Here is a 24,169-nt window from a genome sequence, read left to right as displayed (position 1 = left end):
GAACCGAATTCTTTCATAAGGATGCATTCTTTCATATTCTCCTTCACAAAGAATAAACCCACAGCCTACCATGCCCCCAACCCACACTGTATATGTTTATTTTTTTTATTTGAATTCATTGGGGTGACATGGGTTAATAACTAAACTTATATAAATTTTAAGTGTGTAATTCTATAATACTCATGAATATTGCATTGTTTGCTCACCAACCAGTGTTTAGACTTCTTCCATCGCTATACCAGGTTAATAATGTGGATTTTTTTTTCAATAGGTGGAGTTACACATATGTTGATATATATGCAATTTGATATGTATGCTATTTTTTTGAATTGACAACATGCTTCAAAACTTCCTATGTCAAATTTGCTGAAGGTGTTAACATAGATATTTTTACCCTTAAATATGTCTAATTTCATCCCCCCAAAAAAGAGCATTTGTAGGAAGTTTTAATTCATTACTTTATTTTGAAGAAAAGTGCTGCTGAAAGTTAGTGTTTACTTTGGGAAGCTTATGGTGAACATGCTCCATCTCAAGATACTTGTGAACGCTGGTTTAAATCTTGAAAAATGTGATTTCTATGTGAAAGACAAAGAACATCCAGGTCAATCGAAAAAGTTTGAAGACCAACAATTAAATTACAAGTAGTATTGGATGAAGAATCATGTCAAACTCAAAAACAACTTGCAGAGCCGAAACCGGTTTGCTCAGTGGATAGAGCATCGGCCTTCGGACTGAAGGGTCCTGGGTTCGATTCCAGTCAAGGGCATGCACCTTGGTTGCAGGCACATCCCCAGTGGGGTGTGTGCAAGAGGCAGCTGATCGATGTTTCTCTCTCATTGATGTTTCTAACTTTCTAACCCTCTCTTTTCCTCTCTGTAAAAAATCAATAAAATATATATATTTTTAAAAAGTTATTTAAAAAGAAAAACACAAAACAACTTGCAGAAAAATTAAACGTTGCTCAGCAAACAATTTCTGGTCATTTACAAGCAATGGGAAAGATTTTAAAGGAAGGAAAATAGGTGCAAAGTCAAATGGAAAACTGAAAAGTCATCAGTAAAATGTTGCTTCAAAGGCACAAAAGAAAGTCTTTTTTGCATCAAAAAATAGGTGCAAAGTCAAATGGAAAACGAAAGACAAATGGAAAACTGAAAAGTCATCAGTAAAATGTTGCTTCAAAGGCACAAAAGAAAGTCTTTTTTGCATCAAATTATGACTCGTGATGAAAAGTGGGTTTATTTTGAGAATCTCAAATGCACAAAATCATGGATTGAGCCAAGACCACCATCAATATCGACTGCAAGGCCAAAACACTTTGGAAAGAAGACAATGATCTGCATTTGGATCAGGAAGGTGTGGTGTATTATTAGCTTCTAAAACCAGGTGAAACTGTTAATACTGATCGCTACCAACAAATAATCAATTTGGACCACGCTTTGATAGTGAAACAACCAGAATGTGCCAGAAGACATGGCAGAATAATTTTGCTTCATGATAACAGACCATCACACACTTCAAAACCAGTTAGACACGTTAAAAGATCTTGCCTGGAAAATACTAACCCACCCGCTGTATTCACCAGACCTTACTCCTTCCGATTACCACATGCACTTTCTGAGCAGCACTTCAAAATGTACGAAGAAATAGAAAATTGGGCCTCTGAATGGTTTGCCTCAAAACGAGAAAAGTTCTATTGGGACGGTATCCACAAATTACCTGAAAGAGAGGGGAAATGTGTAGCTAGCGATGGACATTACTTTGAATATGCACTTTTGATGTTTCTCTTGAAATTATTATGTTTTCTTTGATTACAAAATCTACATTATTAACTGGTACGCCTGGTATATTTGACCCCTTTACCCTCTTCAACCTCCCCCCAACCTCTTCTGTTGTCTGTATCTATGACTTTGTTTGTTTTGTTTGTTCATTTGTTGCTTTCTGTTTTCTATCCCACATATGAGTGAAATCATAAGCTTATTTTTTTCCATTTGATTTATTTCACTTAGCAGGATACTTTCAAGGTTCATCCATACTGTCATCAAATCTTTATATTTCATCGCTTCTAATGGCTGAGTAGTATTATATTGCATATATTTACCACATCTTTTTTATATAATCATCCATCGCAGGACATTATTTTCATGTCTTGGCTTCATGAATAATGCTGCAATGAACATACAGTGCATATATATTTTTAAATAAATGTTTTCAAAAAATTTCAAGTAGATATCCAAAAGAAAGGTTTCTGAATCATGTGGTAGTTCTATGCTTAATTTTTGGAGGAAACTCCGTACTATTTTCCATAGTAGCTGTACCAGTTAACATTCCTACCTGCAGTGAATGAGGGTTCCTTTTTCTCTACATCCTGTCCAACACTTGTTATTTCTTGTCTTGTTGATAATAGCCATTCTAACAAGGGTAAAGTGGTATCTTATTGTAGTTTAATTTGCATTTTCTTTATAGTTAGTGAAGTTGATCATCTTTTCATATGTGTATAAATGGCCATTTGTATGTCTTCTTAGGAAAAGTATCTGTTTGGTCCTCTGCACATTTTTTTAATTGCATTGTTTGTTCTTTGTTGTTGAGTTGTAGGAAGAATTTATATGTTTTGGATATTAGCCCTTTATCAGAGGTATTGTTTGCAAATATCTTCTCTCATTTTTGCCTGTTTGTTTTGTTGATGGTTTCTTTTTCAGTGCAGAAGCTTTTTAGTTTGATGCAGTCCCATTCATCTGTTTTTACTTTCACTTCCCTTGCATTTGGTATCAAAGTCACAAAAGCTTCTATGAGACCAAAGTCCATAAGTTTAGTACCTATGCTTTTTATTTATTTTATTGTTACCAGTCTTATGTTTAGGTCTGTGATCCATTTTGAGTTAATTTTTGTGTATGGTGTCCAATAACAGCCTAGTTTCATCCTTTGGCATGTGGCTTTCCAATTTTCCCAACATCATTTACTAAAAAGGCTTTCTCTTCTCCATTATATGTTTTTGATCCTTTGTAGAAAATTAGTTGTGGGTTTATTTCTGGGCTGTCAATTCTGTTCCATTTTTATGTGTGTCTGTTTTTCTGCCAATACCATACTGCTTTGATTATTGTAGCTCTGTAGTATAATTTGAAGGAAGAGAGTATGCTACTTCTGTCCTTGTTCTTCTTTTCTCAGGATTGCTTTGGCTCTCTGGGTTTTTTTTTTTTTTTTTTTTTTTTTTTTTTTTTTTTTTGTGGTTCCATACAAATTTGATGAAATGTTTGTTATACTTCTCTGAAAAGTGCCATTGGGATTTTGATGGAGATTGCATTAGATATGTATATTTCTTTAAGTAATGTGGCTATTTTAATGATGTTGAGTCTTCTGATCCATCATGATTGTCAGCTATTGGCTCTGGGCAAATTCCTGATCTTCTCTGTGCCTTGATGTTTCTTCTGTAAAATGATGAGATTAATAATGATATTTAAAGAGTATGGAAATCATTTAAATGATTGTCTTTCTCATTTTTTAACAATGTCTTGTAGTTTTCATTGTATAGGTCTTTCACATTCTTTGTTCAGTTTATTCCTAGGTATTTTACTTTTTGTTGTAATTGCAAATGGAATTGGTAGTGTGGGTTTTTTTCCATTTATTTTTTCTGAAATTTTATTGTTAGTCTATAGGAATGCAGTAGATTTTTTTACATCAATGTTATATTCTGCAACTTTATTGTATTTGTTGTCCTAATCACTTTTTTGGTGGATTCTTGCCATCTGAAAAAAGTGACAATTTTACTTCTTTCCAATTTGAACGCCTTTTATTTCTTTCTGTTGCCTGATTGCTCTGGCTAGAACTTCCAGTACTATGTTGAATAATATTGATGAGAGTGGACATAATTTTTGTACCTGATTTTAGGGTTAAAACTTTCAGTTTTTCACCTTTAGCTGTGATATTAGCTAGGGGTTTGTCTTATATGGCCTTCATTATGTTGAGATGCCTTCCTTCGAAACCCATTATATTAAGTGTTTTAATCATAAATGAATGTTTTATCTTGTCAAAGGCTTTTTTGCATTAATTTATATGATCTTATGATTTTTGTTTTTTATTTTATTGATATGTGCATGACAGGGATCAATTTGCTTATATTGAACATCTTTATGTCCATGGAGTGAACTCCACTTGGTCATGATATATTATCTTTTTAATGTGTTGTTGTATTTGATTTTTCTAGTCCTTTTTAAAAGTTTTTTACATCTATATTTATCAGAGATATTGGTCTGCTCTTCCATGTGGGTTTGATGTAATAAGTATAAACTACTTTGGCTGGAAAGTTTATTTCAGCCCTTTTGCGATCTGCTGAGTAAGGATTTTACTGCTCTTTAGGCCACAGGGTGAGTGCTTCCCGAGTCTGAGGAATCGGTTGTTTCATACCGGTGGGCTGTGGAGCATTGCAAATTTTGCACCAATTCTATGCCCCTGGCCCTGGGCCCAGCCTTAGTGTGCTAGCCACGTAGACCCAATTGCTATCTTTGCCCCTCTGCTTTGCCCAGTGTTAGTTGCACCCCAACCCTTACCTGCTATTGTGTCTGCTGAAGTCTTGGGGAGCACTGGACTGGATGCAGCTTCTGTCTCTGTTCTTTATCCTCTCATCCTGTCTCCACTGTTCACTCAGATATGCCACCTTTAGTTGTCTCAGTGCGATATATCTCAGACACCTCTGTGTGTTGAGCATGGAATCCTTTGTTGAATTATAAATGTTTGACTTGTTGTAACTTAAAAGGGAGAGACCTGAAGGTCCAGTCATACTGCCATGCAGCTGATGTCACTCCTGGATATAAGTATTCTGAAGACTAACATACAGCAAGCACTTAGTATGCATCAAACATTGGGGTTCTTCACAGATGGTCACTACTGACATTTTGGGTTAGGTAATTCTTGTGGGTGGCTGTTCTGTGCATTGTAGGATATTTAGCAACATTTTGGCCTCTACCCACTAGATGCCTGAAGTACCCCAATCCCCCAAGATTATGACAATCAAAAATGTCTTCAGACATTTTCAAATGTTCCCTGGGAGTGCAAATCCAGAGGGTCATTTAAATGATTTCCATAAATCATCTCCCAAACTCGTTAAACATCATTATTAATCTCATCATTTTATAGATGAAATATCAAGGCACAGAGAAGTTCAGGACCTTGCCCAAAGCCAATAACTGCTAAATGGTGGAACTGGGATTCAAGCCCAGTCTCCTCAGAGCCCAGGCCTTTTCTCACTAAGCTTACTTTATCTCTTTTCTTTGTGAAGAACCTTAGGTCCATTCTCATTCCACATCATTCCTGCCTTTAATTGTCTTCTTCCTTCCAATGCAGAGGTGTGGAGCTCAGCCCTAGGTCATCTAGTGATGGGGATTTCTGAGGAGGGATTCAGAGAGGCAAAGTGAGCAAAGCCGGTTTTTGATATCCTAATGTGTGGCCTGCTCTATTCTGACATTTTTTGGAGGGTTGAGCCTTAGTGGCCATCTCCCAGAAATAAGTCTCCAGGCCTCCAAAAATAGAATTTGAGAAAGGATTATCTTCCTGAACAGAAAGAGATGGAATGAAGTCACCTTTCTTAGAGCCCAGCCTGGGCTGCCGATGCCCCATAGTGAACATGACCTCTCCACTCCCTGGCCTGGAGTTCCACGCATTTTCTTTACATTCACAAACATTGCTGGCACCTGTAGTGTGTACCAAGCTCGATGCTCTGCTACAAAAACTTGATGGGAGCCAAAGCACAAATTCTGTCATCAAGAATTGTGTATTATATTAATTATATGCAAATATGTGTGTATATATTAATTATACTATTCTAAGCAAATTACTAATATCAATAGATTTAATCCCCACATGATATACCTGGAATTGTGATTACACCCATTTTGTAGATGAGAAATGATGGCCAGTGACAACATTGAAGTGCTGAGAAATGAGGGAAGTATAGGACCTAGAGGAACTGGGATGAGACCTTGGAGAGCAGAAATGATGGCAGAAGACACAGTTCTGGGGCAAGAGGAGTGTTGCAGTCAGAGGGGATAACGTGGGGAAAGCAGAGTCTAAGGCAGAGAGGACATGCAAATTAGAAGTACTCACCTTAGAGGAGGGAGGCAGAGAGGCGAGGTGAGCAAAGGAGGTCTTTGATTTCCTAATGTGCCTGTTTGCAACAATGGAGCTTTGTTCACAGACAGTAGAGAGTGAAAAGTTTTCGGCAAATCTGCCTAACAAGGACAGATTTCCATTTAGAGTTGCACATAGAATGGACTACTGCACATAGAATGGATTGTAAAGGGTAGGGAGGCCAGTGAAGGGAGTCCTGTACAGAAGCTGGCCTCTTATGGAACTGTTTTTACAATGTGGAGCAAATTCACTCAATGATGGAAGATACAGCATTCCTGTTGGAAAGAACCATACCACTTCGAACTTTCACTGTGGTGCCCCACAATGTTCTCAAGGACCTTCTGCAGATGGATCCTCATTGTCTCTGCCTCTGTGTCCCTACCTCCACAGGCCTGAGAGAGATGGAGCAGCCACCAGTGTGGACATAGCCTGCAACTACCGTCCTGACCCTGCAGGCCCTGGGCTGGACAGAAAGCAGCTGTACAGGGAGCTGAGCCAGCTGACCCAAGATGTCACCAAGTTGGGTCCCTACACCCTGGACCAGGACAGTCTCTATGTCAATGGTGAGCAGTGACCACCTTTCCCTGTGTATTGCTGAGCCCTCATGCTCCCTGGCATTCCTCTTATTCCTTCCCTACATCCAGCATCTTCTCTCTCTCTCTCTGCAGGTTATACACACCAGACATCAGAAACCACAACCCATGGTGAGTACTGATGAGTAGCCTTTAGAAGCCCCCTCTATCCTACCAGGAAAGAAAGTGACAGACCCTTGCCCACATCTCCAGCTCTCAGGGAGGGAAAGGGTCAGGGACACAGGCTAGGGAGTCATTGCAATACCACACAGCTGTGAATCATTTTTTAAAAATATATTTTATTGATTTTCCACAGAGAGTAAAGAAGAGGGATAGAGAGCTAGAAACATCGATGAGAGAGAAACATCAACCAGCTGCCTCCTGCACACCCCCTGCCAGGGATGTGCCCGCAACCAATGTATTTACATGCCCTTGACCGGAATCAAACCTTGACCTGAATCTTCAGTCCACAGACCGACACTCTATCCACTATGCCAAACTGGTTTCGACACTGTGAATCATTTTTGTTTTGTTAGCTGAACACAGAGAAATAGCCATTAAATGTTGGTGGGTGGATGGATGGAAGAAAATAAGTTAGCAACTGATTTGAGATAAATAATAATTTTAGGTGTAAATCGTCTCCTTCAAAGCTGGATAAGCTTCCAAATTGTTCCCTTCCTCACCTGCTGCATGTGATGGTCTAACCTCAACACTGGTGATTCTAGAATTAGGCCACAAGGACCATCAGCCCTCACAGTGTCTCCAGTGAGATGGCCAGTGGTCTCAGGATCATGGCCTCAGGCCCTGCCCCCTACATTCATCCCAGGCCAGACTCAGTGTGGGCTCTTCTCTCCCTCCCCTGTTGCAGCCACAGGACCACCCCTGGTGCCTTTTACCCTCAACTTCACCATCACTAACCTGCAGTACATAGATGACACTTGGCCTCCAGGCTCCTTGAAATTCAACACCACCGAGAAGTTCCTGCAGCGCCTGGTGAGAGACCTGCCCATGGTGCTAAATGTGCCTACCTATCTTCTGCAAAGTACACTGATGCCAGCTCCACCCACTGCACCCTCTCCTGCTCATTGAAGCCATCTATCTAAACTCCCTCCTGCCCACTGGTGACAACCCCTCCCATTCCTGCCCTGTTCATCAGTGCTAGCCCTGCCCATGTCTCTCTTACCCAACCTTAGATGACCATCTTGCCCCTGCCTCTCCATCCATCTGTTTTTTTTTTCCCCTTGTCCTCACCCACAGCTCAAGGCCTTGTTCAAGAATACTAGTGTTGGCACCCTCTACTCAGGCTGCAGACTGACCCGCCTCAGGTGAGACCTTGTATAGCCAGTCAGAGCAGCCTCAGGTGCTTCTAGATCTGAGGAGTTAGTTTTGCTTCTTCCTGCCTTCCTGGTCTAAGTTCTGAAAGTGGAATTCAGGAGGTGTTTGCTCCAGGACCAGTGCTTCTTCTGATTGAACCTCCTCCTACCAACTGTCTCAGATTCTGCAAAATCATCAGTAGGCTTGGATCCCTACTCCGGTCATCTTTCTGAATTTCCTCTTTCCTCCCTTTGACCAGAGAGGGCATTTCATTTAGGTTTTCAGTTCTGTTTCCAGCATTTTTCTCAAGAAAAAGTGTCTCCCACTTGCTTTAATCCCAAATTCAATCTTTATTCATGTCTCTTGGATGAGCTTTCCTGTCCCCAGGCCTTAAGGATACAGATTTCTGCATTTTAATTTAATCATAATTTTCTCAGTCACTGACAGTTTCTGCCTTGCAATTTAATAATTTTCCCACTCACTGACTGCTCACAGTGTGAGGATGGCCAGAGTCACTGAGCTCAGAGAATCTAAGTTTGACTTCTCACCTCTCTACCGCCTCCTCATTTCCTATGGCTCATTCCTGTCCTGCCCCAGAACTGCTAAGACCCTCTCCCTAGGAATTCACTTCATTTTTATCACCCCTGACATTCACCCTTGCCAGGCCCAAGAAGGAAGGGACAGCCACTGGAGTGGACATTGTCTGCACACATCGCCCTGACCCTGTAGTCCCTGGGCTGGACAGGGAGCGGCTGTACTGGGAGCTGAGCCTGCTGACTGGTGGTTTTACCCAGTTGGGCCCCTACACCCTAGACCAGGACAGTTTCTACATCAACGGTGAGGAGGGCCATCTTTTTAGCATCATAGCTTGTTTTAAATCCTCCATCTCCATTGCCCTTTTCCCTAATCCTTCCCCTTCTCACTCTGTTTCTCCACATTTGCAGGTTACACCTTCCGAACCCAGACCACCACCCCTAGAAGTAAGTATTCTGAGGTTCAGAAGTCTCTACAGCCCCGTAATTCTCAGACCTTAGTAACGAAAGAGGCCAGGAGTCCACTACCTCCATGCCCCACCCCCACCTCACCTCCTGCCTGGGGAAAATGGGGACCAGTACCCATAGAGTCCAGAAGTGGCCACCTTCTCCCTGGAATCTCCAGAATGATTCCCAGTTGAGTACTGGGGATGCTTTCTCCCAGTTTCTGTGATGCAGGTGTTTACATCAATGCTGAGGGGCTGTGTTGGGGCTGGGTCTCCTTCCCAACGAGGAGGCTCTATGGCCACAAGCTTCCAAGTTCAGACTCTCATTGGGGCCTCACATTTCAGAGATATTTGAGCAGGGCTTTGCCTCTCTGGGGTGGGAAGGGTGAATTTTGTGTCTTTCAGGTGAGCACTTTGTCTTCCTTTTAATATATCCAAGCTGTGAGTCTAGCTGCCATCTCTTCAATGGACAATTTAACTTTTTATTTTTATTTTTTATTGATTTCAGAAAGGAATGGGGAGGGAAAGAGACATAGAAACATCCATGAGAGAGAGAATCATTGATTGGCTGCCTCCGACATGCCACACACTGGGGATTGAGCATGCAACCCGGGCATGTGCTTAACCAGGAATCTAACCGTGACCTCCTGGTTCATAGGTTGACACTCAACCACTGAGCCACGCTAGTCAGGCCAATTTGCTTTCCCATGGAAGATGTCTTCCTTCCCTCTTCCTCACTATCTCTCCCTCTCTTTACAGGTCACACCCATTTGTCATCAGCCACCACCCCCAATAGTGAGTATTTCAGATTTCTGTGTACCTGTGACCACTGCCCTGTCCCTAAAAATAAACTGAGGAGGGCCATCTTTTAGCATCACAGCTTGTTTTAAATCCTCCATTGCCCAGCCAACTCTTTCCTCCTGTTAATGCCCCTGCCCATTAAGATGGGAAGGTGTCCAGAGGTAATGCATAGGAATGTGGTTAAACCTGGAGTGTAAGGAGTCACCTCCCTCCCTACTCGCCAACAATCAACCCCAGGATAAATGGTGCATAGAGAGAGGTGCACATTTTATATAAATAACCCACCACTAATGCTACCATTCCCTTAAGATTACAGTACACTTTAGATTTTATTCCTGGTTGTTTTCCTCAGTTCCTGTGACATCCATACCCTTCATTTCTTTGGCTTCCTCCCCCTCCAGCAGGCCCACAGGTAGACACCAAAACCTCTCTGCAAAATCACTCATACTAGATCACTGCTCTCATTGCTCACTCATCCTCTAGCAATACTAGATCACTTTTTTTTTTCACTTATTCATTTGCATGGATTGCATGGACCGCCTAGCTATCAGGATCCAGCTGCTCAGAATCCAGATTCTGAGTCCAGCCCACATCACACAGCTGCTGCTGACCCTTGGTCCACCCACCTCCTAGACATCATCCAGCCCCTTGGTCTCTGACCCTAAAGTCATCATCTTTTCCCAAACTTACTCTTTCTCATTATCATCAAGGCAGGCGCCAAACTTGACTCACCCTGTTGCTCACCTCCCACCTCCATCCATCACCAGTTCATCTCCTCTCCTTACGGAATAGCTCATGATTCCTTCTTTTCTCTGCATCTGCATCACTCGGCCTTTATGCATGCCACCTGCATTTTTTGCTAGGGCAGATGCAGATGCCTCCACTCTAGCCTACTATAGTCCACACAGCACCTGCAGCCTCCCTCCTGATGTTCACATAATTCCTGTCTGTCAGAGTCTTTGGATGACCACTGCTCTACGAATCACACCCAAACCCCTGAGCTGCATAGACACTGGTTTCCCTTCTTGGGCTCAGAGGCTCCCTCCAATTTCATGTCTAGACTCCCCCAAGGCCACAGTGAAAGGACTTCAAGTTCCTTAAGTACAACAGCTTTGCCCTCCTGTCGGGCCTTGTTCCTTCTGCCTGAGCACTTTTTCCACTTGCTCAGCCCCTGTCACCTAACTCTCACTTGAGCTTTTGGTGAGACCAAAAATGATGTTTTCTCTGGGAAGCTTTCCCCAGTCTTTGATGGAGTGTCTGTCTTTGAATGATACATCTTCTGGCTTCCCTGCATCATAATGCTCTGATCCCTCTCCTGGTCATAACATTAGGAGACTATGCCCTATTCTTCTTTGATCCACAGAGTCCAGCACAGAGCCTCTCACACAGTAGAGCTCAATAGATGCTCAATGAATAAATGAGTGGAGGTTCCCGATGTCTTAGCAATTGCATAACATTCTCTCTTTCAGCTCCTGCAGCCTGTGGCTGTACTTAGTCCACTGCTGGTGCCCCCTGGTTAGAGTCCCAGGCACCCTCGGTGTTTACTGTCATCCCAGCTGAACATATTTCTCTTCCTCCTCCACAGTGGCCACTGCCCCCACCCTGGTGTTCTTCACCCTGAACTTCACCATCACCAACCTGCATTACACAGAGGACATGGGGCACCCAGCTTCCTTGAAGTTCAATTCCACTGAGAGGATCCTACAGCACCAGGTAAAGGCTCTTCAATGACCAGCGTCAACCCCACCTCATGACTGCCCACAATCCTCTCAGCCCTTCTGCTCACTACCTTTTTTCCCTTTCCAGTTGCGGCTCTTGCTTGGTAAGACCAGTGCTGGCCCCCTCTTCTCAGACTGCAGACTGGCCTCTCTCAGGTGAGACCACCTCCCACCCCCCCAGATAGAGTGACTTATCAGGCCAGGTGGACCCTCATACACCAGCTAACAGGGCTCAATTCTTGGACATGTCCCTGGCACTGCTGGCCTTTAGCACCCTCCATGATACCTCCATGCTTCTTCATGCCCAAAGGTAGTGAGAATGCTCAAGGCTTAGAAATGAAGCACCATGTTTATAGTTCATGTAATTTAGAGAACATTTTGTTTTCATTGAAGGTTTTTCTATTAGAGAACTACTGTATCCTGTCTGCACATTCTAATTAAAATGTTTTCTGTGCCTAATTGTGAGAGGTTGGCTCAGATGAGAGACATTTAAGAGAGGCCCAACAAGGCTTCAGAGCTACCCCTTCAGCATTTCCTCAGCCTATTCCCTTTCACTTTCCACACCCAAAAGGACCTCCTTCCATATCCCACATCCCCATGTCCTTCCTTCTCCAGGGCTGAGAAACATGGAGCAGCCACTGGTGTGGACATTGTCTGCACCCACCACTCTGACCATGTGGGTCCCAGGCTGGATAGAGAGCAGCTGTACTGGGAGCTGAGCCATGAGACCCATGGTGTCACCCAGCTGGGTTCCTTCACCCTGGACAGGAACAGCCTTCTCGTCAATGGTGAGGAGTTAGCTACAACCATAATCTCTTTTCCAGTTGGGGTTTGTGTTGCCTTCATTTCTAAAGCAATAAATCATCCATCCTTTTTTCCTTTTGGTCCAGGTTCAGTCTTCCTTGTGATGAAATAATCACTGGGTCTAGCCACCTTCAATCTCATTGCCTGGTTGCCTCCTCCTTGAATATTTCTCCACTGACTTTTACCTCTACTTTCATCACACACAAAACTGTCTTTCCCTTAATTTCTGTGTTCATCCCAAAACTCACTCAGTTCCTCTCACCTTCTCTTTGCAGGTTACACCTTGCAAGTCACAACCATGACTCCCACCAGTGAGTATTCCTGGCCCCTATTTTCTGGGTTTCATTCCCACTGCAGTTGTTGAAAGCGTTTGTTCTCCTGCACCTTCTGTCCTTGGTGAGAGAAACACCTGGAAGGGCCCCTAACACATTCCTTCTTTTTCTCCCACGGTTCTGGTAGAGAATTCCAGCCCAGGGTGATAAAATCTTAGAGACTCACATGGTTTCCCATATCTGACCCTCACATGGTTTTCATTTTAATTTTTCTAAAACCCAACCCTGGGTTCTCTTTTCTTATCATTTCATTCATGTCTCTATTGTTATTAGTTTCTCAACATCAGTGTTATACCCATTGTTTTATTGACTTCTGGTGATTTCAACTCACTACCTTCCAGGCACCATCTAAGTTTCATACTGTATTAGTCAGTTCTGGCTGTCATAACAAAATATTGGGTGGCTCAAGAAACAAAAGTTATTTTCTCACACTCCTGGAGGTTGGAAGTCCAAGATCAAATTGCAGGCAGGGGTGATTTCCTCTGAGGCCTTTCTCCTTGCCTTACAGGTGGCTTCCTTCTTGCTGCCTTTTCACATGGTTGTTCCTCTGCACACACATTCCTAGTCTCTGTGTGTTCTAATCCCCTCTCTTTATAAGATTGGATAAGCCTCCTTCCACCAATGGCTTCATTTTAACTTAATTACATCTTTAATAGACCCTATTCCAAATACAGTCACCTACCGAGGCAGTGATTAGTAGGGTTACAATTTGTGAATTTTGGGAGAGGACACAATTTATCCCAAAACATATATACTCTGTCCTTTAATTCTCACTACAACCATATACCTTAGCTCCATTTTACAGATGACAAAGCTCAGGCTAAAAGAGGCTGCCAGCTCACACAGCAAATAATAGAATCCAGAGTCCCTGTAGTTCCAAAACTTATGCTCTAACTTTCCATTATGGGTTAATTTATTTCAAAAGGCTTATTTTTGGTGCACACCTACTGTGTTTTAGTTTATGGGCCAAACTCCCTTTGCATCTGAAGCACTGCAATGAAAACATTGTAGGTGTTCAATAATCAATCACCTTTGCATTAGGGTGTATTTTCTCAAACTGTCCTTGGGTCCAACTACCCTTTTGACTTTTTCCAAACCATGACAGGCTTCTGGGCTCCTGAGGTCCAATAACAACCATATTTTCCTAAATTATATTATGAAAAGTAAGTTAAAGTCAGCTTCATTGACTGTGTTTTGTTTATCACTATACAGTCCTGGGAATAGTTTCTGGAGCATTGTAGGAACAAATCAATGCACATGGAGGCAACACAAAATTGATGGATGGAAAGAAGGAATAGGTGATGAATGGAAGAAGGGAAGGAGAGAAAATGGAAGAGCAGATGGAAGGGAGAAAAGATGAATAGAAGAGAAAAGAGTAAGGAGGGAGGAGAGATGTATAAAACAGATAGAAGTAAAGAGGGATGGGAGGAATTAAAGAGGGATGGAAGAAAGGGGGATAAGAGTATGGACAGAAGGATGCATAAAAGGAGGTGTAAACGGGAATAAGTAAGGAAGAGAAGCACTGAGGTAGGAAAGAATGATGGTTGGAAGGATGGATGGATGGAAGAATGGATGGGTGGGTAGATAGATGGTAGAAGAAAAAAGGAATGGAAGAAGGAAGAAGAAAAGATGAATGGATGAAAGTGAAGATGGAAGAAGGAAGGAAGAAAGCAAAGATCCATAGATGGATGGAATGGAAGACAGACAGAAAGGTAGAAAGAAGCTTAAAGGGAGTGACTACAGAGTAGAGAGAAGGAGGAAGAAGGGGAGGTAAGCATGTTCCTCCTTCCTCCTGAGTTTTGTCCTTAAATAAACACTGTGCTCCTGTATCACTTACCTATTCTAGAGTCAAGCCATGGGACCACTAGTCTTACTTGTATCCCATGTTCATTAATTCTACTTCTATTAGGGTCTATACAGATCATCCCAACTATTTAACATTATAGTAGCTACATGTTGTCCTCTGAGCCATGGGTGGTCACAAGCAAGGTCTGGGGTTTGAACCAGATTTTTCCTCCCTTCAGTCATGTGACCTTGGGCAGATGACCACTTATGTGCTTTGGTTTCCTTCTTTATTTAACGTGAATAATCCTAGAACCGTATTATATTTATCCATGTAAAAAGCTTTGACATAGTAAGGAGGTGCTTGCTTATTAATTTTATGTAATGAATCCTCATATAGTATTTACTCTGTGCCCAGCACTGTGCTTAAGCATGTTACAAAAACTAACTTGTTTAAACCTTATACTTTGAAATAGGAGCCTTTATTATCTCTTCTTACAGATGAGTAAATTGAGGTGCAGAGCCCTGGCTGGTTTGGCTCAGTGGATAGAGTGTCGACCTACAGACTGAAGGGTCCTGAATTTGATTACAGTCAAACTCCTTTCCTCTTTTAAATAAAAATATTTATTTTAAAAAATTGAGGTGTGGAGAGGTTGGTTATAGCTGCTAAGATTTTTAAACTTTTTAATTAAATGCATAGAAGGTTGACATACCTGGTTGTATTGGCAGGACAGATGAAAAATAGATGATAGATAGATAGATAGATAGATAGATAGATAGATAGATAGATAATAGGTAGATAGATAACAGAAAGATCAATGATAAATAGATGAGAGATTAGATCTATCTTCTGCACTTACAAGCAGGTATGTCAATCTTCTGTGTAGTAGTTTAAGGAGCCAACAATTCTCATAGATATAAAAATAGACTTAGATATATATCTATCTATCTAAAAGGAAGAGAGCGAGTGACTGAGGCACAGAGAGACAAAGATAGAGATGGGAAGCAGAAAGAATATGGATAAAAATACCAGGGGTCATCAGTTCCCCATCAGCATGGCAAGTTGGAGACTTTTCTCCTGGGAAAGTACAAAGCCACATTGTCTTCTCAGAGCCCTCCACTCCTGCATCTGGATAGAAATTGCCCATCTTGATGCCCCCAGATCATTAAGCCTGCTCTATTCGCTGTTGGAGTTGACTCCATTAACAAGTGACCCTCAGGCTAATCAGAAGGACATGGGTCCCATGAATCCCCAATCTTAGGTAGACATTGGGCCCCCCAAACTTCCTGCAAGCCTTGGCTCTCCACCCATCATAGCTGCAGAGATCAGTGAGGAGTCTTTCACACTGAACTTCACCATCAACAACCTGCGCTACTCAGCAGACATGAGCCATCGGGGCTCCCTCAAGTTCAACATCACAGACACCCTCATGCAGCATCTGGTGAGAGACTTGTTTACCCCTCCCACCTCCATGACCCATCACAGGGATTGTTGCCCACCTTTAACCAATACTGGCTCTCTCCTTCCTCTCCAGCTCAGCCTGTTGTTCAGGAGGAGCAGCCTTGGTCTCCAATATGCAGGTTGCAAGGTCATCTCGCTAAGGTGAGAACACCCCCCTCCATAGCCCACCACCAAAGGAAATGGGTTTCTGTGGAGCTGCCCCTGGTTGTGGCAGACTATTCTGGCGGGGCAGGGTCTTTTCTGCATCCATTTAAAAAGTATTATATTATTAATTTTTTATATTGTGACAAAATACATATAGACACAAAATTATCCATTTAAACCATTTTAAGTGTACAGTTCAGTGGCATAAATTACATGCACAATGGTGTGCACCCATCATCACTACCTAGTTTCAAAACTTTTCATCACCTCAAGCAGAAACTCTATACCCATTGGACAGTTAGTTATTCTTATGTCTCTGGATCAATTTTTTGTTCCGTTGGTGTTTATGAAGTACTTCTCAATTAATTAGTGTTTTAATTAAACTGACATGATGGTACAGCACCTCTGAGGCAAGTAGTAGGTATCACTGTGGCCCTTCCTCTTCCCTCATCTAGTGGAGAAATCAGACAGGAATGAGGAAAGTAAGTATTGAAGTAAAATGCTTTTAAATGCGATAAGGTGATGCAAAGCATAAATAAGTAGAGAGTATGGGAAAGGAGTTTTACCTCGGGGACAGGGTAGCCTCTCTGTGGAGGTGACTTCTGAGATGTGTCCCAGAAGGATTTGGCCATGAAAACTGTTCTAGGCATAGGGGACAGACTGTGCAAAGACCCTGTGGTAGACATGAACTTGGCAAATTCAGTGAAGAGCAAGGAGGCCAGTGTGGCTGGAGCAGAGAGAGAACAAGGTTAGAGAGAGTGAGGAGATGAAATTTGAGATATATCAGGGTCTAAACCGTGTCAGTGAGGAGTCTTTCACACTGAACTTCAGCCTTGAAGGAAGTTTAACTTTTGTAATTTTGGTAAAATACATAACAAACTTACCATCTGAACCATTTTAAAACATACAGTTTAGTAGTATGAAGTATATTTACATTGCTGTGAAACCAATCTCCAAAAATTAAATTGCAAAAATTAAATTCTGTATCCACAAAACAACAACTTCCCATTTCTCTCTACCCCAATCTTGGCACTCATCATTCTGTATTCTGTCTATATGAGTCTGACTACTCCAGATATGAATAGAATTATGCAGCCTTTGTCTTTTTGTGATGCTCATTCAATTACCATAGGTCTTTAAGGTTTATCCATGTTGTAGCATGGCAGAATTGTCTTCTTTTTTAAGGCTGAATAATACTCCACTGCATGTATAGATCACATTTGTTTATTAATGCATTTGGACTTCGGATTTTACATGGAACAGACAATGTGTTGGGTGCTGTCACATTCCCTGACCTAGTTGAGGTTAACAACTGAAGGGAATAGGGACAAATAATACATGCTCGCATAGTGGATGAGCAGGTTTGCAATCACAGAAGAGGTTCCTGACCTCCAGGGAACTTTGAAGAAGTGGAGGTGTCTGTTGACACCTGAAAGATGAACAGGAAATTGCCCAGGTAAAGAAAGGAAGAGGCTTCCAGACAGAAGTCACTGGAAGTGTGAAGATCCCAAGGTGAGAGAGTGTGGCCAGGTAGAGAAACTATAAACGGTTCAAGAAGGCTGAATCACAGGTGGAGAGATGCCAAGAGAACTGCATCCCCCAAAGGTCAACCTCTTCTTCCCCAGGTCTATGAAGAATGGCGCCAAGACAGGGGTGGACTTTCTCTGCATCTACCGTCAACCCCCCAACGGTCCAGGTTTGCCTGCCAAGCAGCTGTTTCATGAGCTGAGCTGGCAAACCCATGGCATCACTCGTCTGGGCCCCTACTCTCTGGATAAGGACAGCCTCTACCTCAATGGTTAGCAGTTCTCAGCCCATTCCACTGGAGCCACCCCCTAACTCCAGAGGATTCCCAGTTACCAGTTCTCTAGGGGGAAAGTTGAGAAAAACTCAGGTGTGATTCTCTACTCCACACTGATTCTTCTCCCTCACCCCATCAGGCTGATCCTTGATTAAACTTGTTTTACAGAAGAATAAACTGAGTCCTAGAAAGGTTAAATAATTTGCCCAAATGGGTGTAGCTTGAGAGTTGTGGACCCAAGTCATAATCAGCATCCAATGCCAGTCTTTCAAGGGGATATTTGGAGAAAGAAAATCGCACATCTATCTCCCCTCCCTGCTCTCTTCTCACCCTTGACTACGGATAGACTTCTATTCTGGGTGGGGCCCTATACCAGGAAGAAGGTAAGGCACTCTGAGCATCTAGGAGGTCCAGGGTTCCGACACACTGGCCATCAGCCTACAATCCAAGAAGTGACAACATTTAAGAGGGTGACATTCATCTGGGGTTCTGAGAGGCAGAGTTTGCCCATAGTAGGTTAATTGCAATAACTCAGCTTCCCTCCTCCATCTACAACCTGGAAATTGTACTTGGCAGCTAACTCTTATCACCATGGCCCCATCAGGTGGTCAGGGAGACATTCTGGTACTTTGTGACTCCCACTTTAGCAAGGAGGGAAATGGAGCTCAGAGGAAGGAGGGGGCCTGTACACATGTACAGTAGGTTTATGGCCAGTCTGCCCCTTGATGTTCTGAGTTCCATCTGTTGCCTTCACCTTGGCCATTGCAGGGCCCCCTTTAGGATTTGCCTCCCTTGGAAATGGCACAACCTACATGCTTCATTTTGTTCACTCAGTATTTATCAAGTATCTGCTGTAAGAGCCAGGCATCAGGGACAAAGACAGGCTACATATACAACCTGACATGTAACCTCCAATGGGACAGAAACTGTTTTGTTCAGTGTATGTTCCTTAAATGTAATGAAACTTGGCATATAGTAAGCCTGAATGACTATTCATCGGACGGAGGGATAGTTAGAGGGAGAGTGGAAGGGAAGATGGTGGAGTATATGGATAATGGGGGTGGGGGGGATGTATGAACATAAATGTGTGTCTTTTGTTGGGGGCATGGTGGATGGGGAAGAGAGGTTTTTAATGGAAAGATCAAGAAAGCCCTCATAGTGGATATGACATTTGGGTCTCATCTTAGAAGATGCCTCAATGCTCACCTGGTACACATAGGGAAAGGAATCCAGACAGGAGTCCCACATGACTCAAATGCATGGAATACCTGGGATTGTTCTGCCACTTATATATGACTTGTTCATTTCCAGGTTACAATGAATGTGGTCCAGACGAGCCTCCTACAAGTACGTATCTTTGCCTCTAGTGCCCATTTTAGACTCCTTAGTTCCTGAGCCAAACTTTTCTCCTCACTGACAAAGGGAGCTTGCCCTAAATTTAGTCCGGTCTTTTGAGTGGGGCCAACGTGTCAGTGGGAGGAAGAATGCTGAGTCCTTGGCCTGTTTTTGGACCTGCTTTCATGATATTGACTTTCTAATTTCTCCACATCCCTTTGGGTTAGAAAAGAAATTTTAACAAAGAATTCCCTACAGGAATGGGGTTGAGATCAGATAGTAATGTTTAGTTCATGCCTCCTGAAAACAAAAGCTCTTACAGGGACCCCATGAGGGGCCTCAGCATCAAACTGCAGACTCTAGGGGCTACTCGGTGGTTAAGCCCAATTTGCCCATGAACTCATCCATTGGTTCCTTTGTTTATCTTTTAACCCATCTATTCTTCCATTATTCTAGTTACCCCTTTTCTCAAATATCTTCTTTTCTCCCTCTTCCCAAAACCTCCCTCCCTGATCCATTCCTTCCTTTTTCCCTTCCTTCCTTCTTTTCTTCCATTCATCCATCCAGACAATCTTCTGCTTATTTACCTGTATGTATTCTTTCTGTCCTTCAATTCATCTCTCCAACTTTTCTTTGTGCTATTTTTCTCTCCCTTTTTTACCATCTCTTCCTTCTGACCATTCACCTGTTTGTTCTTTCTTACATCTGTCCTTCCATCCTATTTTCCTTCTATCTCTCCAACTTCTATTCCTTGTCTTTAGTCTTCCTGCTTTCTCTTTGACCCTTTTTGTTCATTCTTTCTCTGTCCATCCAGGTATCCTATTGTCTGTCCATTTTCTGCCCGTCTATCTACCTGTCTTCTTTGTTCAGTTTATCATTCACTTGCTCTCACTCTCTTGAATTCATTTATTTCACTTACAGGTTTACTCACCCTTAAACTCACACAATTACACCTTTTGTCACTCTCGTTTATGATACACCTGTGAGTGGTTTTCCTAGAACAACCTCTGCTGAAGTTCATGAGACCCTAATGGGACTTTCCCCCTTTTTTGGGGGGGGAGGGGGCAGGTATGTCCCTCACTGATGACTGCCTTTTTCATAGCTCCTGAACCACCTACCACGGTCCTGCCCACTTTGTCATCACCTGTGCAACCAGAAGCAACAACAGGTATTTGAGGGGCATTTTCCTTCCTAAGAGAAGTTCTCAAGCCCCTCAGACAATTGTCACACAGGAACTGGTGAGCTAGGCTGTGAAATTCTGGCTTTAGGGCAACCAGTTATACCAACAATTCAATGTAATGCCTACCCTCATGGAGCCTCCAGGCCTGTGAGATTAACAGACTATTATAACAAAATGTTGGATGTTTTGGGAAGAGCCATCTGGTATAATTTGAATGGGAATAGCTTTCTGGTGAAAGTTACCTACATGGAGCCTTTAAGAAGGAGTAGGTGCCGAAATCGGTTTGGCTCAGTGGCAGAGCGTCTGTCTGCGGACTGAAAGGTCCCGGGTTCGATTCCAGTCAAGGGCATGTACATTGGTTGCGGGCATATCCCTGGTGAGGGGTGTGCAGGAGGCGGCTGGTCCATGTTTCTCTCTCATCGACGTTTCTGGCTCTCTATCTCTCTCCCTTCCTCTCTATAAAAAATCAATAAAATATATATTTTTTTAAAATAAGAAGGAGTAGGAATGCTCTAGTCCAGTGGTCAGCAAACTCATTAGTCAACAGAGCCAAATATCAACAGTATCAACTATTGAAATTTCTTTTGAGAGCCAAATTTTTTAAACTTAAACTTCTTTTAACACCAAGACTCTTTCCTGAGCATTTGCCATAATGGCCACTTATGGCGACCACCTCTTTTTCAGTCTTCCCATTGACCTCACCATTTCTTCAAAATAGACTCGCCCAGGCTGTGGTATTTTGTGGACGAGCCACACTCAAGGGACCACATGTGGCTCTCAAGCCACAGTTTGCCAACCATGGCTCTAGTCAAATAGATCACGGACAAGGCAATCACCTGGTAGAGGGGTTTGATCAAAGGGTCAGTAGGCACTAACAGCATAGTGTAGTGAAATTGAGAGGGATTTCATTTGCCTGAAGTATAAAGCTTAATATGGAGTAGATGGATAAATGAAACTTAAATACTGGTAAGAACAAGATTAGGAAGGAACTTGAGTGTCAGGTCATTATAAGCTTGAACCTAATGCTGAAGGCCATAGGGTGTCGTGGATAACATAGAGCAGCGGTGACCATAGTGAAACTCTCATTTAAGTAAATTTCTACTACTATTCAGTGTGGAGAACAACTTTTAGACTGGGTGTCTACTAGTAGTGTGCCTGCTGGGGCACTTGTCCAGGTGAGAAAAGGTAAGAATTGGGCTAGGAAAAGATGGAGAGAGGTAATGTATGTGAGAATCATTCACACGTGGAGTTGGTAGTACTTGGAGGTGAGATGAGTAATACTCTTATTTCTGAGTGTTTATCATGGTTTTGACTTGACCACACCAGTGGGTGATGCTGCCACTGGAAAAGAAGACAACAGATTATCATGATTTATCATGATTACAGGATTTTGATGAGGACTCAGGCCAGCTCCCAGTGACTGCCATCTCACCCCTTCTCTTCTTACAGTTCTGTTGTACAACTTGGAGACCCTCTCACTCAACTTTACCATCTCCAACCTCCAGTATTCAGTAGACATGGGCAGTGGCTCAGCCATATTCAACTCTACTCAGAGTATCCTGCAGAACCTGGTGAGACCCTGGTCCCAGCAGCTCCTGGTCGGGTAAATCCCACCCAGTCCTCTTGCTCATATTCTTCCTCCTTCCTCTCCAGCTCAGATCCTTGTTTATGAAGAGCAGTCTGGGCCCCTACTACTCAGGTTGCAGACTGATCTCCCTCAGGTAAGACTCTTTCCTGAGCATTTGCCATAATGGCCACTTATGGCGACCACCCCTTTTTCAGTCTTCCCATTGACCTCACATTAGCTTCTCCATCTTTATGGCCCCCACACCCAGCAGTTTCAGGATCTCTCTCTTCTAGAGTTCTCACATGCCTCTCTCCCCAGGCCTGAGAAAGATGGGGCAGCCACCAGGGTGGATGTCATCTGCACGTATCACCCTGAGCCCTTGAACCCCGGGCTAGACAGAAATCGACTTTACTGGGAGCTGAGCCAGCTGACCCACAGTGTCACCCAGATGGGTCCCTATACCCTGGTCAGGGGCAGCCTCTTTGTCAATGGTAAGTCTTTATGCTGAACTTGGATTTACAGTGTTCATTACATGTCTTATTTTATTTCCTCTTTAAGAAATCAATCTAAGCTCAGGATGGGAGATACCCTCCACAAGCTCCATTGGGAGGGTATTTCCTATTATTTCTGGTAAAAACATGAAATTCTTTAACCAAATTAATATATTTTAATGCAAAATCAAAATTACAGACACATAGTATCTAAGCAAGGTTTCTCAAAGCCAGTTGTTCTCACCCAGGGGCAATTCTGCTCCCCCAGTAGACACTGGCAATGTCTGGAGACATTTTTAATTATCACAACTGGGGGAAGGTGCTACTGACATCTAGTGGACAGAGGCTGAGATGTTGCTAATAACCTTCAATATACAGGAGGACCCCACCACCAAGAATCATATACCCAAAATGGCAGTAGTTCTGAAGATGAGAGACCCTGCTGTACACCAATACTTACCAAACTTTACTGCAATTACTTGTTTTATTGTCTAACTCTACAAAATCAGGATTTGCCTATTGGGATGCTGGATCCTTAGTTCTTAATAAGTTGGCACATTGTGGTACTCAATGAATGAATGAACAAATAAAAGATGAGAAAATCAGCCCCTCATCTGTAGGTATCTGTTGCAGTTCCCATTCATTCATTCAACAAACACACATGTATGACAATTCTGTCCCAAAGCATGTGTTGGGTGGGTATGGAGATAAAAGACATAGCTCTTGTCCCTGGAAAACTCATAGTCAAGTGATTACTTAGGGACACAAAAATAGCATCAACATTATATAACTGGTTGCTATGGAATGAGAGATGGGAAGGGAATATTATGTGCCCAGACTCAGAAAATTTGACCTGTGTTAGATACCGGGGCATGACAGGAACAAGATAGATGGGTGGGTTCCTACTCTCCTAGAGATCCATACCTTTGGGTTTCTGAAGCATGCATAGGAGTTTTCCAAGAAGAGGGTGAAAAAGCATTCTACAAAGTGGTAACTGCATAAGCACAAACATTAAAACTCGGTTCTTGAGAATCCCTATAAAACTCTGAGTTTTCCCCTCTTTGCATGACTTTCCATTTGGGAACCCCTACATTTTCCAGGGCATGAACCTCTGTGCTGCCATACCTCCATGATAAAAGCTGAGCATCTTGCCTGGCCTGTGTAGTTTAGTGGTGAACCATCAATCTATGAACCAGGAGATCATTGTTGGGAGTCCCTGTCAGGGCACACTTTCCAGTTGCAGGCTTGATCCCCGGTAGGGGGCATGCAAGAGACAGCCAATCAATTATTCTTTCTCATCATTCATGTTTCTATCTCTCCCTCTTACTCTCTGAAATCAATAAAAATATATATATTAAAAATAGTAAAAAGAAAAATAAATGCTGAGCATCTTGACATTTCTTTTTTTTCATGGCCCTAGGCTATGCTCCACAGGATTTATCTATTCAGAGTGAGTACCAGCTAAATTTCCGCATCATCAACTGGAACCTCAGCAACTCAGACCCCGTGTCCTCTGAGTACACCTCCCTGCTGAGGGACATCCAGGACAAGGTGTAGTCTCTCTCACCCATCTTATATCTCCTTGCCCTGGGTACCCCTCTCATTCCTCTAACTTACATCTATTCACTGGTTATTTCAACACTGCATTTTACCCAAATTTTCTGAGTTCTCTCAGTTTCTGGAGGCAGAACCTTGTCTGCCTTCCCCATTCCCAGATGAGCAAAGTAAGGCTCAGAAATGGGAGTTCTGTGCCTAAAGTCACATAGTGAA

The 24,169-nt window shown here is 42.7% G+C and overlaps 1 protein-coding gene across 1 annotated transcript in view; it reads left to right on the top strand.

Annotated features, from left to right (window-relative positions):
• MUC16 (mucin 16, cell surface associated) overlaps positions 1 to 24,169 on the top strand; it is a 104,496-nt gene that overhangs the window by 36,082 nt on the left and 44,245 nt on the right. Inside the window, exons 35-55 of the mRNA XM_045589315.1 lie at positions 6,508 to 6,680; positions 6,786 to 6,821; positions 7,558 to 7,682; positions 7,947 to 8,014; positions 8,668 to 8,840; positions 8,948 to 8,983; positions 9,742 to 9,777; positions 10,136 to 10,195; positions 11,369 to 11,496; positions 11,590 to 11,657; positions 12,117 to 12,289; positions 12,581 to 12,616; positions 15,737 to 15,861; positions 15,955 to 16,022; positions 17,651 to 17,823; positions 19,138 to 19,173; positions 20,264 to 20,329; positions 21,791 to 21,912; positions 21,995 to 22,062; positions 22,227 to 22,399; positions 23,820 to 23,950. Of these exons, the coding sequence (XP_045445271.1) occupies positions 6,508 to 6,680; positions 6,786 to 6,821; positions 7,558 to 7,682; positions 7,947 to 8,014; positions 8,668 to 8,840; positions 8,948 to 8,983; positions 9,742 to 9,777; positions 10,136 to 10,195; positions 11,369 to 11,496; positions 11,590 to 11,657; positions 12,117 to 12,289; positions 12,581 to 12,616; positions 15,737 to 15,861; positions 15,955 to 16,022; positions 17,651 to 17,823; positions 19,138 to 19,173; positions 20,264 to 20,329; positions 21,791 to 21,912; positions 21,995 to 22,062; positions 22,227 to 22,399; positions 23,820 to 23,950 (2,074 nt within the window). The remainder of the gene's footprint in view (positions 1 to 6,507; positions 6,681 to 6,785; positions 6,822 to 7,557; positions 7,683 to 7,946; positions 8,015 to 8,667; positions 8,841 to 8,947; positions 8,984 to 9,741; positions 9,778 to 10,135; positions 10,196 to 11,368; positions 11,497 to 11,589; positions 11,658 to 12,116; positions 12,290 to 12,580; positions 12,617 to 15,736; positions 15,862 to 15,954; positions 16,023 to 17,650; positions 17,824 to 19,137; positions 19,174 to 20,263; positions 20,330 to 21,790; positions 21,913 to 21,994; positions 22,063 to 22,226; positions 22,400 to 23,819; positions 23,951 to 24,169) is intronic.

The sequence above is a fragment of the Pipistrellus kuhlii genome, unplaced genomic scaffold (genome assembly GCF_014108245.1).
Source record: "Pipistrellus kuhlii isolate mPipKuh1 unplaced genomic scaffold, mPipKuh1.p scaffold_m20_p_30, whole genome shotgun sequence".
In the NCBI taxonomy this organism is placed as follows: Eukaryota; Metazoa; Chordata; class Mammalia; order Chiroptera; family Vespertilionidae; genus Pipistrellus; species Pipistrellus kuhlii.
The sequence above is the reverse complement of the archived record's forward strand: the minus strand, read 5'-3'. Positions and strand labels throughout refer to the sequence as shown.